This window comes from Tursiops truncatus, chromosome 2 (assembly GCF_011762595.2).
Source record: "Tursiops truncatus isolate mTurTru1 chromosome 2, mTurTru1.mat.Y, whole genome shotgun sequence".
Taxonomy (NCBI): domain Eukaryota; kingdom Metazoa; phylum Chordata; class Mammalia; order Artiodactyla; family Delphinidae; genus Tursiops; species Tursiops truncatus.
In genome coordinates, this window is record NC_047035.1 from 112,844,982 (window position 1) to 112,861,489 (window position 16,508).

The window sequence follows — 16,508 nt, forward strand, 5'->3', positions numbered from 1 at the left end:
TGCTTTTAATATTTTTTCTTTGTATTTCATTTTTGATAGTTTGATTAATATGTGTCTTGGCGTGTTTCTCTTTGGATTTATCCTGTATGGGATTCTCTGTGCTTCCTGGACTTGATTAACTATTTCCTTTCCCATATTAGGGAAGTTTTCAACTATAATCTCTTCAAATATTTTCTCAGTCCCTTTCTTTTTTTCTTCTTCTTCTGGGACCCCTATAATTCAAATATTGGTGCATTTAATGTTGTCCCTGAGGTCTCTGAGACTGTCCTCAATTCTTTTCATTCTTTTTTCTTTATTCTGCTCTGCAGTAGTTATTTCCACTATTTTATCTTCCAGGTCACTTATCCGTTCTTCTGCCTCAGTTATTCTGCTATTGATCCCTTCTAGAGAATTTTTAATTTCATTTATTGTTTTGTTCATCACTGTTTGTTTGCTCTTTAGTTCTAGGTCCTTGTTAAACGTTTCTTTTATTTTCTCCATTCTATTTCCAAGATTTTGGATCATCTTTACTATCATTATTCTCAATTCTTTTTTCAGGTAGACTGCCTATTTCTTCTTCATTTGTTAGGTCTGGTGGGTTTTTACCTTGCTCCTTCATCTGCTGTGTGTTTTTCTGTCTTCTCATTTTGCTTAACCTACTGTGTTTGGGGTCTCCTTTTCGCAGGCTACAGGTTCATAGTTCCCATTGTTTTTGGTGTCTGCCCCCAGTGGCTAAGGTTGGTTCAGTGGGTTGTGTAGGCTTCCTGGTGGAGGGGACTAGTACCTGTGTTCTGGTCGATGGGGCTGGATTTTGTCTTTCTGGTGGGCAGGTCCACGTCTGGTGGTGTGTTTGGGGTGTCTGTGGACTTATTATGATTTTAGGCAGCCTCTCTGCTAATGGGTGGGGTTGTGTTCCTGTCTTGCTAGTTGTTTGGCATAGGGTGTCCAGTAATGTAGGTTGCTGGTCGTCGAGTGGATCTGGGTCTTGATGTTGAGATGGAGATCTCTGGGAGATTTTTGCCGTTTGATATTATGTGGAGCTGGGAGGTCTCTGGTGGACCAATGTCCTGAACTTGGCTCTCCTACCTCAGAGGCACAGCCCTGACTCCTGGCTAGAGCACCAAGAGCCTTTTGGGACATCTGAGGTCTTCTGCCAATGTTCAGTAGGTGTTCTGTAGGAGTTGTTCCACATGTAGATGTATTTCTGTTGTATCTGTGGGGAGGAAGGTGATCTCCATGTCTTACTCTTCCGCCATCTTGAAGCTCCTCCTAAAACCGACTTCTTAATTGCATCTCTCAAAGCAACATTCTGGATCCTCCCATCATTCATAGAGTCCTTAGTGTTGCCAAGATTAATTGAGAAATGCCTAAAGGCAAAATAAACACTAGCACAACTTAATACTTAACCGTATCAGCTAGGAATGACGGTGCAATTAATGATAAAGATGTTAATAATTAGTTGTGGTATGTTAAATGTTACGCTCAGTGGTTATGTAGAGTGAAGCAAGAATTTCCTCGTGAGGGCAGAAATTAATGTTTCACCCTGATTGCTATTTTAATGTGCTTATTTTAAAGGGGCCATCCTGTAGAAACTCTTGGGCACATTTCCAATTATACATAAATGTAGAATTAATTATTATGGAAGCATAAAATTTTAGAGCTGGAACGACCTTCGTGGTCATTTAATCCAGTTCAGTCATTTTACAAATAAGTAAGAGTTATATGTCTTACTTAAATCCTTCCACAGTGTTGGAACCTTGCTTCCCAACTCTCGGACCAGTGATGGTGAAACCTTCTCAGATCCCCACAGGCAGAAGGGGGAGGAACTCTGAGGCATTCTCTTGCCTCAGAATTCCTGACGCATTGCTTGTTGTATTGCTCCCAAGGCTGTTACCCCACCTTGTGTTATGTTCTAGTTACTTTCAGTTGTACGGTTGGGATCTTGGGAACCCTCTCTGATTCACTTTTATATTTCTTCGTCATTCCTAACTCTGTATTTTGCAAACAGTATTTTCACAATACATTTGTATGCAGTGGTGTGCTGGAGTTTTTTTCCCTGCTTGTTAGAGATGATTGTGTCTTCACATCGATAGCTTGAAATTGGCCATGGTGGGAGTACTTACACCGTGGAAATGGACAAATGGCACAAATCAGGGCTTTTTTCCCACTGGAAAGCCAGTTGTTGGAAATTTACATGCACACTTCTGTTTACGTGATTGTCATAAGACCTCACAAGGCAGCTGGTCTTGACAAAACCTAAAGGTCCATACCAATGTGCAGACGACCATTTACTCATCGTTCCACATGGGTTCCGCATTGTTCAGCCTCCTCCCATTTCATCAGGGGTTGAGTATGACCCAGAGCAAGTCTCGCCTCAGGACGGCATTGGTCTTTGGTTGCTTAGCTAGGTTCCATTTACCTGGAAAAGCTATTTGGGCATGAATGGTCATGGAAACAGGGTCTGAAATATCAGGTACAATTAAGTGAGAAACGCCCCCCCGCAAACTATTATCTGAAAAAGAGCGAACAGTACGTTACTCTGGCTGAAAGTACAATTCTATCTTTATTCTTCTCAAAAAACCTTCAGTGGCTCCCTACAACCTACAAAAACACCCAAACTCCCTGACATAAATCACATACTGGCCGCAGCTTACCGTTCTAACCTCATGTTCCACCAGTCACATCACCCACTGTTGATTCCCACCTTCATTCTACATGGCAGCCTCTGTAGAGCCTCTGTTCCAGCCTCCAGAATCTTCCCTTCTGCTGGAAAGCCCTCTTTTACCTCCTTGTTCTACTGTAGGCTCTCTCCCAGGCTTCTGTTCCTACCCAGTTCCCTCTCCCATGTATCAGAGCTTCTGGGTTAACAGAACATCCTCTCTTGTGTGTCTCTCTTTAGGAGCAGGACCCGAGGTCCCATCGGCCCCGGCATGTATGGCTATGGTAAGGCCCCATACATCTTACCACTGCAGACGGACTCTGCACACCTGCCACAGAGGCTTCGGAGGCAGAGGCCCTCATCCCGGAATTCCAGGTCCCAGGGGGCATCTGGCTCTAGCCATGGCTACAACCCTGCAGCCCACCGGGCCCCCCGACATGGACCTCTGTACCAGAGTGACAGTGGACCTCGTCCTGGACTGCAAGTCTCGGAGGGCTCCATCTACCAGCTGCCTTTGACCCATGACCAAGGCTTCCCTGAAGCCTCAAATCTCTTCCACAACCCAGAAACAAGCAGCAGCCCTGGCCTGGGGGCCCACAGGGCAGCTCAGAGCTTCTCCCAGCCTGCCCGATCTACAGCAATCTCCTGCATTGGGGCCTATCGGCAGTACAAGCTGTGCAACACAAATGTGAGTATACACCGCCTGAGAGTGGCCCTGGAAACAGCTGCTACTCTTATCTTTCTGCTGGTTGGCAGTAACCATGGTGGAAGGCAGAGAGGGCATGTTTTTTTAGGCCACGTGAATGCACCTTTTAGCTTCCCTCCCTTTCGTTTCTCTTCATGTGCTCTTCCCATATACTTTTCTTTTTTATAAGGTTATTACTTTATTAACTTATGGAGAACCTCTTGAATCACTTATTGACAATCACTATTGCTGCATACAGCAAAGAACCCTCACATTCTCAGTGGCTTTATATCAACAATATTTTTTCTTTGCTCGTGGGTCTGCGAGTCAAGTGCAGTTTGGCTGATTTAGGGCAACCAGTGGTGGTGTCAAAGATGTGGGAGTTTTGGGATGTTTGACCAGCATGTGTATCATCCAGTAAGTTTCCTGGAGGTTCCCTGCTCTTCGAGGCATAAAGACTTTGGATATTGTATTGTGCAAAAGTCTGATAGTGAAAAATTGCTGAAGATTCTACAACTAATGATTCCACAGCAAAGCGAATTATAAATGGAAACTACATAAGATGACCAAATGTGTTTTTAAAAATAAATATCAGTTTAAAGACTTTATATAAAACAGAGAGGAATGAGAATGTTTAAAGGTTAAACTTCCAAGTTACTATATTTTTCATTAATAATTTAATCTGCCTTAATAGTCTGTTACTGGGTAACAGGACAGCTGTTATATATTAGCTTCAATTTCCTCATTAAAAATATATTTCCTGCTGTAGAGTCCATAGAAATGACTTAATTTGTGATTTTAATAATTCCTCTGAATGCCTGGATTGCTTTTCAGCTTGTTCTTCCACTGACAGACTTCAGGAATTATTGATTTTTGCAAAGCAGTAATTTTCCTAAAGCCTAAAGTAATTTTCCTAAAGCCATCAGTCAACTAGTAAGTCTTAATTGAGCATCATTGCTTGTCTTGTAACGGACCAGGCTCCATGGAAGATAGAAGTCATATTATCTACCTCATGGACTTGTTACGAGGATCAAATGAGGTGATGTTAAGAAAGTGCTTTATAAATTAAAAAAAAAATACTTGTGTCCATGATAAGACACCGTCCCTGTTCTGGAATATCCACTGCAATTTTTTAAAAATGAAATGAATTCATTTCTAATGTGGAATATATTCTCCCATTGACTAGTATGTGTCAGTTTTAAGGACCAAGTAATCCATAAAGAGAAGGGAAAAGAGAGAAGGCATTTGACATATATGTGGACCTGATAACTACTTAGCATTTCTTTCATTTAACCTACGTTTTTGAAGCATGCACTTTTTTCCAGACCTATGCTGCCAACAGCAGGGCTGTTTCTTCCCATATAAAAGCTGTGTCTTTTCCGGGTGCTGGATAACTCCACTACCGAGGAGATTGCATTGCAAGGAATATTTAAAAATTCTTGTGAATTCATGATGTCTGCACCATTTTGGACGTAGGTAAAACAATGTCTCACACATTTTCTTAGACAAAGAAGTAAATGTTGACAGAGGATTGTACAGGTTTAACTCCCTTCTTTTCACTGTAACATTCTGCATGCCATCACCCCAAGTCACATCCTACTTACCCTTATTGAGAGATAGCTTTCCTCAGAGGTCCCATTACTACATATCTTCTTTTTATAAGCCCATGGCTTCTTGTGACTTGGGCCATGCCCCATGGACACTTTAAAACTCCCTGTGTTAGTGGTCCCCCAAACCACTCCTAGGTTTAATGATTTGCTAGGAAGACTCACGGGACTCAACATATAGTTGTATGCACAGTTATGATTTATTACAGTGAAAGGATACAGAGAAGAATCAGCAAAAAGAAAGGTGCATGGGGCCAAGTCCAGAGGAGAGCAGGCACAGTTTCCAAGAGTCCTGTCCCTGTGGAGTTGCACAGGATGTACTTCGTTCCCTCAGCAATTAGTTGTTACACATGTGAAGTGTTGTCTACCAGGGAAGCTCATTACAGATTCCATGGCCAAAGTTTATATTGGTGGCTAGTCACATAGGCACCCTTTGCCTGCTACATACTAAAGTTCCAGGTTCCCAAAAGGAAAGCAGGTGCTTAGCATAAAATATATTGCTTGTCCATTCATCTGATGATGGACACTTAGGTTGTTTCCATGTCCTGGCTATTGTAAATAGAGCTGCAATGAACATTTTGGTACGTGACTCTTTTTGAATTATGGTTTTCTCAGGGTATATGAATGGATAAAGAAGATGTGGCACATATATACAATGGAATATTACTCAGCCATAAAAAGAAACGAAATTGAGCTATATGTAATTAGGTGGATGGACCTAGAGTCTGTCATACAGAGTGAAGTAAGTCAGAAAGAGAAGAACAAATACTGTATGCTAACACATATATATGGAATTTAAGAAAAAAAATGTCAAGAAGAACCTAGGGGTAAGACAGGAATAAAGACACAGACCTACTAGAAAATGGACTTGAGGATATGGGGAGGGGGAAGGGTGAGCTGTGACAAAGTGAGAGAGTGGCATGGACATATATACACTACCAAACGTAAAATAGATAGCGAGTGGGAAGCAGCCGCATAGCAGAGGGAGATCAGCTCGGTGCTTTGTGACCACCTAGAGGGATGGGATGGGGAGGGTGGGAGGGAGGGAGACGTAAGAGGGAAGAGATATGGGAACATATGTATAACTGATTCACTTTGTTATAAAGCAGAAACTAACACACCATTGTAAAGCAATTATACTCCAATAAAGGTGTAAAAAAGAAGTATATATATATATATATATATATATATATATATATATATACATTGCTTGTACATATAGTTGGAGCATAATGAGTCACTCTTATCACTTAGCGAGTGGTGGAAACCCTTTTGAAACCCAAGTTCCCAGACATCAGCCAAGGACCAACCTTGAATCACGCCTTTCTAAGGAGAGTAATCTCAGTCTCCTGTGTTGTCTTATTTGCACATCCTCCACGTGGACCCATGTGCTCTAGCATCTTAGCATCAATGACCTTATGTAGACATGTACGTATCCTCCTCGATGTCCAAGTGAGGGGTTGGCATGAGTCCCCCAATTATGTAAATCTTCCTACTCAAAAAGGAAAGAGGTGAAGGGTAATACTGTGAACAAGGAATGAAAGTTATCACTTATGTCCTCTTCAAAAATTAGAAAATAATGCCTACATTTCGAGTTCTCACCCAGTTATTATCTGGGAGAAGAAAAAGAAGGGAAAGTAACCCAGGGTAGGTTGGAAATATCCACTGATTTCAGAACTTCCTCCCTTTAACTAAGTGCCCAGTGTATCCCACCCCAGTTCTTGATGGAAGGCCCCCTTTCTAAAACTACCCCACAGTAAAGGGCTCAGTTCTGAGCTGTGAGGTCATGCTTATGACAGGTGGTCTGAATTAGGAGAAATGTTTTCGCAGCCTTCCAGATCTCCTCACTGGTCACAATCCCTCCCTCAACACAACAGAGAAGGTGCTAAAGGCAGCTACTTGTAGGTCGTAGCACTTGGTGCTGGAGCACTTAGTGAGGGGGAAGGAGCTCTGAGAGCACAGGGCAGGAGGCCACAGGGTTGAGGAAGCGAACAGTTGAGCTGGGCTTTCAAGGATGGCCCAAAAAGGGATAAGAGCATTTGGGGCCAAGGAAGCAGCTTAGTCAAGGACAAAAAAGCAGGGTTGTTTCAGGATCTTGGGTGCTGCAGTGCCTGCCAGGTGGTAGGGACCCTCCTTCCTTTCCCTCCTGCCTCCTTCTATCCACTTTAAATAATCCCGGTCTTAATGGGAAACTTATGCTTTCACATCTCAGAATACAGAATTATCACATGGTCTTGCTGGACTTTCATACATGAGATCGATGGGTGAGAAACATTTTAAACACAGTGAAAAATCAGAAAGCAATTCTAATCAACTGGTTTAATTGGATGTTAAGCCTGCAAGACAGTGTGGGACAGTGGGTTTGGGAGCTAAGTTGAGCTGGATACAAACACCAGCTCCAACACGGGGAGCTGAGTGTCCTTGGACAAGTTACTTAACTCTTTGAGGATCATCTGTGAAGTGGGGAGAATAATAGTACCTGCTCCATAGGGTTGACATGAGGTTCAGATAAGGTCATGTGTAAAAGGAGCTTGGCATGTGCTGACACATTGTTAGTAAATAAACCGTTTGGACCTGGATAAGTGAACGTGGCTGAAGATAAGAATGGCGTAAGATGTCTGCATATCTGAACAGCTCCCAATTCCTAAGGGCTGAGTCATGGAACTGTGGATGAAATGGTCAGACTTGCTCAGAGTCCCCTTTTGTCCTTTGGGTTAGCTGTGGTTGAGAGTCCTTTCCCTTTGCCCAAGAATAAAACAAAATTGCTGAGAGACCCAGCATTTTCGCTGTGATGTGGCTTTCAATGCAATCACCCTTGGATCATGTTTAAAGTGATAAAAGTCAGCCTATAGATAACTTCATGCCAATGAAGCCTTTATACCCTCAAATGTGCATATTTAATATTAAGCCCTACCTTGTGATGTCATCTGGGAATTTTAAGCATGCTAGTTTGTTTTAGGATTGTTCGGTTCATATAAGATGTCCTCTATGAAATAGTACTTCTGTATCAGTAATAAGTGCAGCACTAAAGATCCCTGAATGTAGACTTTAAAAATAAGGAAGGTTTTCTTTTTCCTTGCCTACAATGTGTATGAGGAAGTGAAGGTGATACACTCCAGTAAAAATAAAGTATCTGTGGTCTTTTAGAGCAGGCATCATCTTAGACGTCTACTAGTACGACAGTCCAGGTCACTCACTATTGCGGATTTTTGCTTGGAGTCCATAAGCACGGCACTGACATGGACTGAGTGGGGTCAGGGACGCTGAAAGTAGAGCAAGCTCTGAGCCTAAGCTCAAAGTCCAGCAAGAGAGAGAGACTCATAAATAGGTAATAACAAGCGCAGGGCACAGGCACCACTCTACACGCACTTTGAAATCTCCAGGTAGTGGAAATGAACCTGGCTTGGGTGGAGGCAGCAAAGGCCTCCTGCAGGTGATCCAGCAGAACGGAGAGTTTCCTAGGGAGAGGGAGTGACAGGGATCTGAGAGCCCCTTTGTGCTCCCGTAAGGGCTGAGGATCAAGAAAGGGGGCTTGGAGGACCTCTCAGTGGAATGAGATGCTTTTGCCATGAGCGGTGGCTTCACCTGCAAATATGTCTTCAGCAGTGAAGGGGCAACATAGGGGTGTCCATGGTTTATCCACAGCCCTGCACTTCCTCAGCTATGGCTAAAAATTATAAGTATTCAAGCAATCGAGGAAATAGATAAGTTTCTTCTTCATGGACTTTCATTGAAGGTTAAGACCTGGGAGCAAAAGAACTAGAGTCTTTATAGGGGTGACACAGGGGAAGGAGAAAACCAAACCACAATCCCTCCTGGTGCCCGTGGAGATGTAGTAAAGATACAGTTCTTTTCTACTAGCTGTTTCTGGGGTTTTGTATTATTTTTTGCAAAATACATGAACCAACCAAGACACCTTATGCCCTCTGTCCTGGAGACCTAGGTGTCTCGCTCCTGCCTTCTTCTCTTAAGCACTGTGAGTTCAGTGCTTCCTCCCCGGAGAGGGGACTGACACACAGGCTCCTTCTGGATCAGGGAGGTTGGAGGGAGTCACCAGGTGCAAGGCGGGGGCAAGCTTTCGAGTTTTTGAAGGGCTTTGCTGCCAAAGGAAAAATGATCCTGAACTTAGACTGAGTGCACTTAACGTTTCAAGGGGGAAAACCTCTGGGGCTAAAAAGCAGCTTTTAGCAAACAACGGCTGTGACGAGTTCTGGTATCAGTGACTCTCCAGTAAATTTCCCTGGGGTGGGACTGACTTCTGACAATGGATTTATCCATGTGGACTTGTTTCTGGCTCAAAGTAAGTGAAAATGAAGGGAAGATATTGGACAAATCTCAAATATAGCTAAGCTCTCTTTAGGCAGATTCTAATTCTATCCCATTCCTAGTCTCATATGAAATGAGAGGAGCTGACAAACAACTTCCTGCATGCAGTTTACGGAGAAACTTAGCAAATGGGCCACGTCAAGAAGTCAGTGCAGTTCTTTAAGGTGTAAAACTTGACAGGAACTGTGGGACCGGTTAGCGGATGGACAGGTCATCTAATTAGAGGGCTCAACGTAGGTTTCTCCTATCGTGAGCTTGTCACCAGCCTCCTTATCTGGGAAATATATGCTAGTGTCAGTGCTTTTTGCCTTATTCTGCTTTCCATCTTCTCAGATCACTGGGAATTTTCCATAGAAAGTTCTCTTATTGACTTTCATATGTATTTGAAAATTAGCCTTACATATATATATATGAAATATGTATATGAATATTTTGTGAACATATACATATTAAATATGTTAAACATGTAAATATTAAATACAAATATTCAAATAAATTTCATATAGATATATTTCATATATATGAAATATAGATTATGAATCATACACATATATGTGAATTGTTCACAACTGTCACTTTTCATGATTATAAAAAGTAGTACAAATAGGAAGAAATATCACAGTGGTAGAGAGAGGTATATCCTAGTCTCTCTCCCAAGGTATAATCACAGTCAATCATTTAAAAGTTTTACTCTCATTCTCTCCATACATGTAAATAGTGTACCAACATCTCTGCTTCTTGATATATCAACTTAAAATTTTCTCTGACTCCTTACTCTGAAAGATGAAGAAATGATTCTCTTTCCTCCCACTCTGCTAGCCACATTTGATTTTCAGATATATTTTTATTATATATAGTATATTAACAGTTTTTATTGTCTTGATTTATCAATATTAGGAAGGATTGAGTCCCTCCTTATTTTGCAAGGTTAGAAATGTAGTACCCAGACAGTTCACCAAGTTCTTCTCATTGCATTATGTGTTTTGGTTTATGTTTTATTTATTTTTGGGCTTTTTCATTTTTGTTTATTTTGTTTTGTTTTTTTTACCTTGGCCTGTGAAATCCCTACGAGAGACTATTATGAGGGACTTTTCTCTGTATCCTCAATGCTTGCAACACCTGACACATAGTAGGGGCACAGTGACTATTTGCCTTTGAAGGAATTTCACATCCTGTCTCAGCAGATAGCAGAGGGGAAGAAACCAGTTTTATTAATGTGATCCCCAAAGTAGCCACTGAGAAATTTATGCTCCCTGGGGGAGTAGGAGCTTTGGATTTAAGTTTACGTTTTGCGACATACTTCCTGGTTAGTTAGAAAAAAAGATATTCTCTTTCAGACCTTCTTACAGGCATCGAGATACATTTATAATCTAAAGAGAGAGAAATAAACAAGCATTCCTGGGGTAAGCCTAGGTCTGTATAGACATGTGTACAGAGTATTTATTTATTTATTTTTATAAATTTATTTATTTTATTTATTTATTTTTGGCTGCATTGGGTCTTCGTTGCTGCACATGGGCTTTCTCTAGTTGTGGTGAGCGGGGGCTACTCTTTGTTGCGGTGCATGGGCTTCTCATTGCGGTGGCTTCTCTTGTTGCCGAGCACAGGCTCTAGGCACGCGGGCTTCAGTAGTTGTGGCTCACGGGCTTAGTTGCTCTGCGGCATGTGGGATCTTCCTGGACCAGGGCTCGAACTGCACTGGCAGGTGGGTTCTTAACCACTGCGCCACCTGGGAAGCCCTGTACAGAGTATTTAAAAAATAGGCTTCTCGCGGGTGAATGGATGGGCTTAGTTATAATAATATCCTTTGGGTCTTTGATGTATTTATTGAGTAAGAGAGAAACTCCTTTCTCTAGGAGAACAGTATGAACTTGGATAGGAAAAAAAAAAAAAAAGCGTTTGAGAACTAAGAAAACCTCAGTTATTTGTTTTTTGTTTTTTAAATCCAAAGCCTTTACCCAGCTCTTTTGGACAAACCAATTCACTGACTGTCTAGAGGGCCCTGGAAGTGGTAGGAGGTGGCAGAAGAGTTTTTGTGAGGTTGAGTTTGTTCCAAGTGACTTGAGAAAGCAGATATTAAACATATTTGAAAACTGTGCTGGATAACTTGTAAGAAATTGTGGTCCATGGTTATATGATTCTATATCATATAACAAGATGATGGGAAATGAAGCCCATCTTCCATCTGTAGAAGAGAAAAGAAGGGAATGTTTACTCAGAACACCTACCTGTCGGGCACCTAACAGCTTCTGGAACTGCTCGATTCATCTTTGATGTCTTCTTAGATTCCAATTCAGCTAACATTTATTGAGCATTACTATGAGCTAGAAACTTTAATATATTACTAGTTTACTCCTCACAGAATTCCTGGGTTAGGGGGTGAGGGGAGTGGTGCACGGCTTGTTACTGAAATGCAGTCATTTAGGTTTAGAAGAGCAAACTGCTTTGCCCAAGGTCACATAGCCACTTTCTCATGGCAGTGCAGGGACATTTTCTAGATTTTTTTCTTTAGATTTTTTTTTCACTCTGATGATGTTAAATACATCATGTGTTGCTATGGTAGCCGGTCTTTTGATTGAATCCAGAGCAATGCAAAGGGTAAAAACAAAAATGCATATTGGACCCAGGCAGACCCCAAGGTCGTGTTCCTTGGTGTCATCTTCATCGGGGATGATACTCTTCAGTCTCCTGGGGAACTGAAAGTAATTAATTACTGAAAGTTAATTGTGTGATCACCGACAGCGGCCTCTTGAGCAGTGAAGTTACGTGCGGGCGGGCAGTTGTCATCTCAGATTAACCAGGGTCACTAGAAACATAGTCAGAGTTTCCATAATACTCTTTGTGACTCATAGCAACTCCAGGCAGTTGTCTAGATGGAACTTTGGATAGGGCCTGAAGTGCTTTATCAGGATTCAGCTCATTATATTAAAGTAAATCTTTATTCTTCTTCCCATAAGAGACCAGTGGGAATATCCCTCCCTCTTTGTGGTGGAAAGGAGTCATTTGAAGGGAGGTTATCTCCCAGGGCCATTGCTTGGCTATAAAGCTCCGGTCTTAGCTGGCCCCATCCCGAATGAGCCTGATCTCTATCTACATGGCTTTTCCCTTGTTTCAGTTTTCTGGCCTGAAGATTATAAGAATCCGTGCCCATAGAAAGGATCCGCAGTCTGCAGGAAATCTGCCCAAAGCCAACTCACAGTGTAATATAGAGACAGTTACTGATAAGTGAGGGTGACTCAGTCTATGGCATCAGGAAACAACCCACTTAAAGTATAACAAATGTAAAATGATCTGTAACCTGGAAGTTTTAACTTCAGAGAGTCTGTTAAAATGAGAGGAGATCTTATACTGATAATAGTATAAATACAAACATGTAATCTACAAACGAGACATGAAACAGAAATTCCCCAGCCCTCCTTGGTTTTCATCCTCAATCCACGGCTCCCTGATCCTTGTTGCTGGGGTCACTTCAGTAGGCCTCAGAGGCTGAATCTGAACTTGTTCTCCAGTACGTCTCCTGACAATAGGCGAGAAGAAGTTTACGGCCCTCTTGTCTGAGGGCCCATTGCAAATTAACTTTGCTATCCACACGTTCTTGAGGGGCACTGTGGCATAGTGGTTACTGTCGTGGGTTCTAGGTTCAAATCCTGACTCCCCCTGTGGCCTTGGGCAGCTCATTTAACTTTTCTTTGCCTTGGCTTCCTCATCTGTAAAATGGATATAACAGTGGTTGTGCGGATTAAATGAGCAAATATACATAAATCATATGAGGGAGTGGCTGACATTGAGTAAGTGTCAATAAAAGTTAGCTATTCTCAACACCATCGTCATCATTATCACCCCAGGCATCTGTGTTCCTCACCTGTACCATAATTCTGTCTCAGTAGCCCACTTCCGTATCTGGACTCTGTGAGGCTTGCATTTCTCTGGCCAGGTCTCTCTCCTCCCCAGGAAGTAGTGTCTTGCCTTTAACTGGCAGCTCACCCGGTGTCTTGTGGGTCCCTGCTCAGGGTCATGCACAGGGAGACCCCCATCTTCCAGAGCACCTTGTTACCTCCTGCTGCACCTTCCCATGCTAGGTGCTCGCTGGATACCATAGTCAACCTCTGGGCTCAGCTGCCTCCTAGCAACTGCAGGTGGATTTGCTGCTTCAGCACCTGATCCCTCACTGTGGGTCTGATGCCACGTTAGGCCCTCTGGCCTTAGGAGGTAACTGGGCCACACTCAAATATAAAGAACTTGTTGATGACCAGGGACAGGGTATCCTGAATGATGCGTCACAGGTAGCTAGTTGATTAGGCAGATGCTTATGGATATAATAAGAGCAACAGTCATTAGCATTAAAAACACTGATAAAAATGTTATCAGTGTTGAGCCCTTCCAGCTTTGCGTGACTGTGTGTTTGGAAGGGCTCAATACAGATATATTTTTATTACATAAATGTCATATATTTATTGTAGAGAAAGTAGACAATACAAATAAACCAAAACTTAATTGTAAAAAGAAAACTTCTATAACTCACCTTCCAGACATAACACTTTTAGTCTCTCTCTCTACACACACACACCCCACACACATAATCACTTTTTTCACTTAATGGATTGTGGACTGCTTTCCATGGCATGAAATATGCATTTATATCATCAAATATCGAGCAATTCAGAGTGATTCTGAAGGTGTGTTGTTTCGTGGTCCAGCCCATTGGCACTATGTTACGGATGGGTAGAAAGAGGTTAAACAAACTGGCTAAGTTTTTGTGGTCTGCAGCTTCTAATTCTGGTAATTGCCACTAGGTTAATTAGGGTGGCTTCTGGCTGGAGCCTCATTTAGAGCAGCTTGGCTTTACGTAGTTATTTGAGGAACGGGACCTTTGGCCCACTTGTTCTGATCTCTTTCCATTACAAAAACCTGCCACCCACCCAGCAGCGGATCTGGAGTTTCTAGCGATGGCCGGGGTGGGTGGTCAGCATTCTAGGCTCTGTCTCTGTGACACCGTGGGACCTCTGGTAAGGTACGCCGCTTCACCACACCTCTGTTTCCTCATCTTTAAGTTAAAGGGGTTGGATTTGCTTTTCTTCTGCTCTTACACTGTGATTTCATGTTAAGTAATTTGGCGTGTGATTGAGGCTTGGGAGTGGCTCTTAATTGCGGCTGCCTAGTCTGGTGCCAGGCTGGCTGCACCAGAGGGAGCACTCCGAGTGTATATTCCTTAGCCTCTTGCCCACCCTCCACTGGGGCGAAGCCCGAGAATCTGTATTTTTAACACACCCCTTAGCGATTCGTTCTCATCGCAAGGATGGTACTTAACTCCCAAGCTGCCCAGCTGATCCCATCCTAGTCGAACTTCGGTTCTGGCCAAAGGGTTGTAACAAGCATCTTAACTCCAAATCCTTCACGGAGGCAGCTGGTAGTGCTGGAAGCCTACACGGTTCCGGCTTCAGGACCACCAGCAGCTTGGCTTCCAGAGCCCTTGGAGACAGCCTTCCCCAGCCTGTCAGCTTCTCACCCTTTGTCAGAGCCTAGCCGGCCCTGCCCATCCTTCCGGCCTTTTTCCCCACCAGTTTCCACCACGTTCTGCTTCACATGGTTTCTTGCTCCATATGGTTTGGCTCAGGCCGCAGCAGGGTTATGACCACCCTGAGTGTCTGTCCCAGCAGCCTCTCCAAGTGCCCTTGATCAAGCAGGGGATGTTTTTCCTTCCACCTGGTTTCATTTCTCCCTCTGTTCCCTCATCTTCCACGAGACCTGATGTTTCTGATACATACAGTAGATTTCTTTCTAAATCCTTCAGGACGTGAGCTATCATATTAGCAGTTTACTCCAGAGACTTCTATACAGAGCTTTTCATATTTAAGGGGCCAGATGCCTTTCCCGTCTGATTATTAAAACACCCCCTCACCACACACACACCTTACACTTAAGCAGAGTGTTGCTAGTTTTAAAGAGCTAGATCCTAGCTTTCAAGGAGAGATTGTGATCTCATTTCACATTTGCTCATACTTATCATTTATAAATGGGACTTCCCTGGTGGCGCAGTGGTTAAGAACCCGCCTGCCAATGAAGGGGACACGGGTTCGAGCCCTGGTCCGGGAAGATCCCACATGCCGCGGAGCAACTAAGCCCGTGCGCCACAACTACTGAAGCCCGCGCGCCTAGAGCCCGTGCTGTGCAACAAAAGAAGCCCCTGCATTGAGAAGCAAAAATATATATAAATGAATTAATTTTTTTAAAAAGAGATATTTGTTAAAAAAAAAAAGAGAAAGAAAGAAAGAAACCATCCTGCCAGATTTACTGAATAATAATCCTTGGAGGAGGGATCCAGGAGTTTGCATCTCCCAGGAGCTCTCTGGGTGGTTCTTTTGCATGTCGAAGGCTAGGAGTTCTTGCTTTAGACGGTGGAGAGAATTTAGACCAGAATTTAGACACAATGGGAGGACACTGAGAGAGAGCCTGGTGGGCACCAGACTTCTTGGGGTTCAATCCAGCCTCTGTCCTCACTGGCTGTGTGGCTGCTTCATGCCTCAGTTGGCTCACCTGTGAAAAAAAATCTAAAAATACCATATCAATCACATTGGTCATCGTGAAGATTAAGTTAGTTAATATGTGACATATGCTTAAAATAGTGCCTGCACCTAGGAAGAGCGCTGTACATGTTTGGTGTGAATATTATCCCACGCACAGGAATGGCACGAACAAAGTCAGACAGATGGAGATGGATGGCCTCTTTGAGGGAGGCGAGCAGACCACTTTGTCAGGAGCAGGTTTGGGTCGGTGGTTCTCAAATTATGGTATGGAGAAACAACACGGGGAGCGTGTGAAAACTTTAGCGTCCTTCCAAAGTTTCTAATTTAGTAAACTTGGAATGAAGCCTTGGGATCTGCATTTAAAATTTTCGATACAGGTGATCAGCACATTTGTAGAACCCCAGGTTTCGGTGGAGGAGGACTGACATTTAACATTGGAGAGGTCTCCTGGGATTTGGCTGGGGCCATGAAGAGGTATGGACGCTAATTGCATGTTTAATATCTGCTTTATTAGGTGTGTCCAGAAAGCAGTAGAAGTATCTGGGAGGTACAATGTGCATCCTACAACAACAAGCCGTTCATGGGCCGGTTTTATGAATGGGAACCGTTTGCAGAAGGTAAGAATAGCCCTAGCCCTGTGCACAGCAATTATTTTCTGTCTGTTCTCCAACCCTGTTGCCCTTTGGTTATTGCTGGAGGAATTGGTGTGATCCTGGCTAGAGTGACAA

At 43.0% G+C, this 16,508-nt stretch overlaps 1 protein-coding gene across 2 annotated transcripts in view; it reads left to right on the top strand.

Moving 5' to 3' along the window:
* Window positions 1-16,508, top strand: part of THSD4 (thrombospondin type 1 domain containing 4) — a 571,321-nt gene that overhangs the window by 111,778 nt on the left and 443,035 nt on the right. For both annotated transcript variants that reach the window (XM_019949134.3, XM_019949138.3), the window contains exons 5-6: window positions 2,879-3,326; window positions 16,295-16,397. In XM_019949134.3, the coding sequence (XP_019804693.2) occupies window positions 2,879-3,326; window positions 16,295-16,397 (551 nt within the window). The remainder of the gene's footprint in view (window positions 1-2,878; window positions 3,327-16,294; window positions 16,398-16,508) is intronic.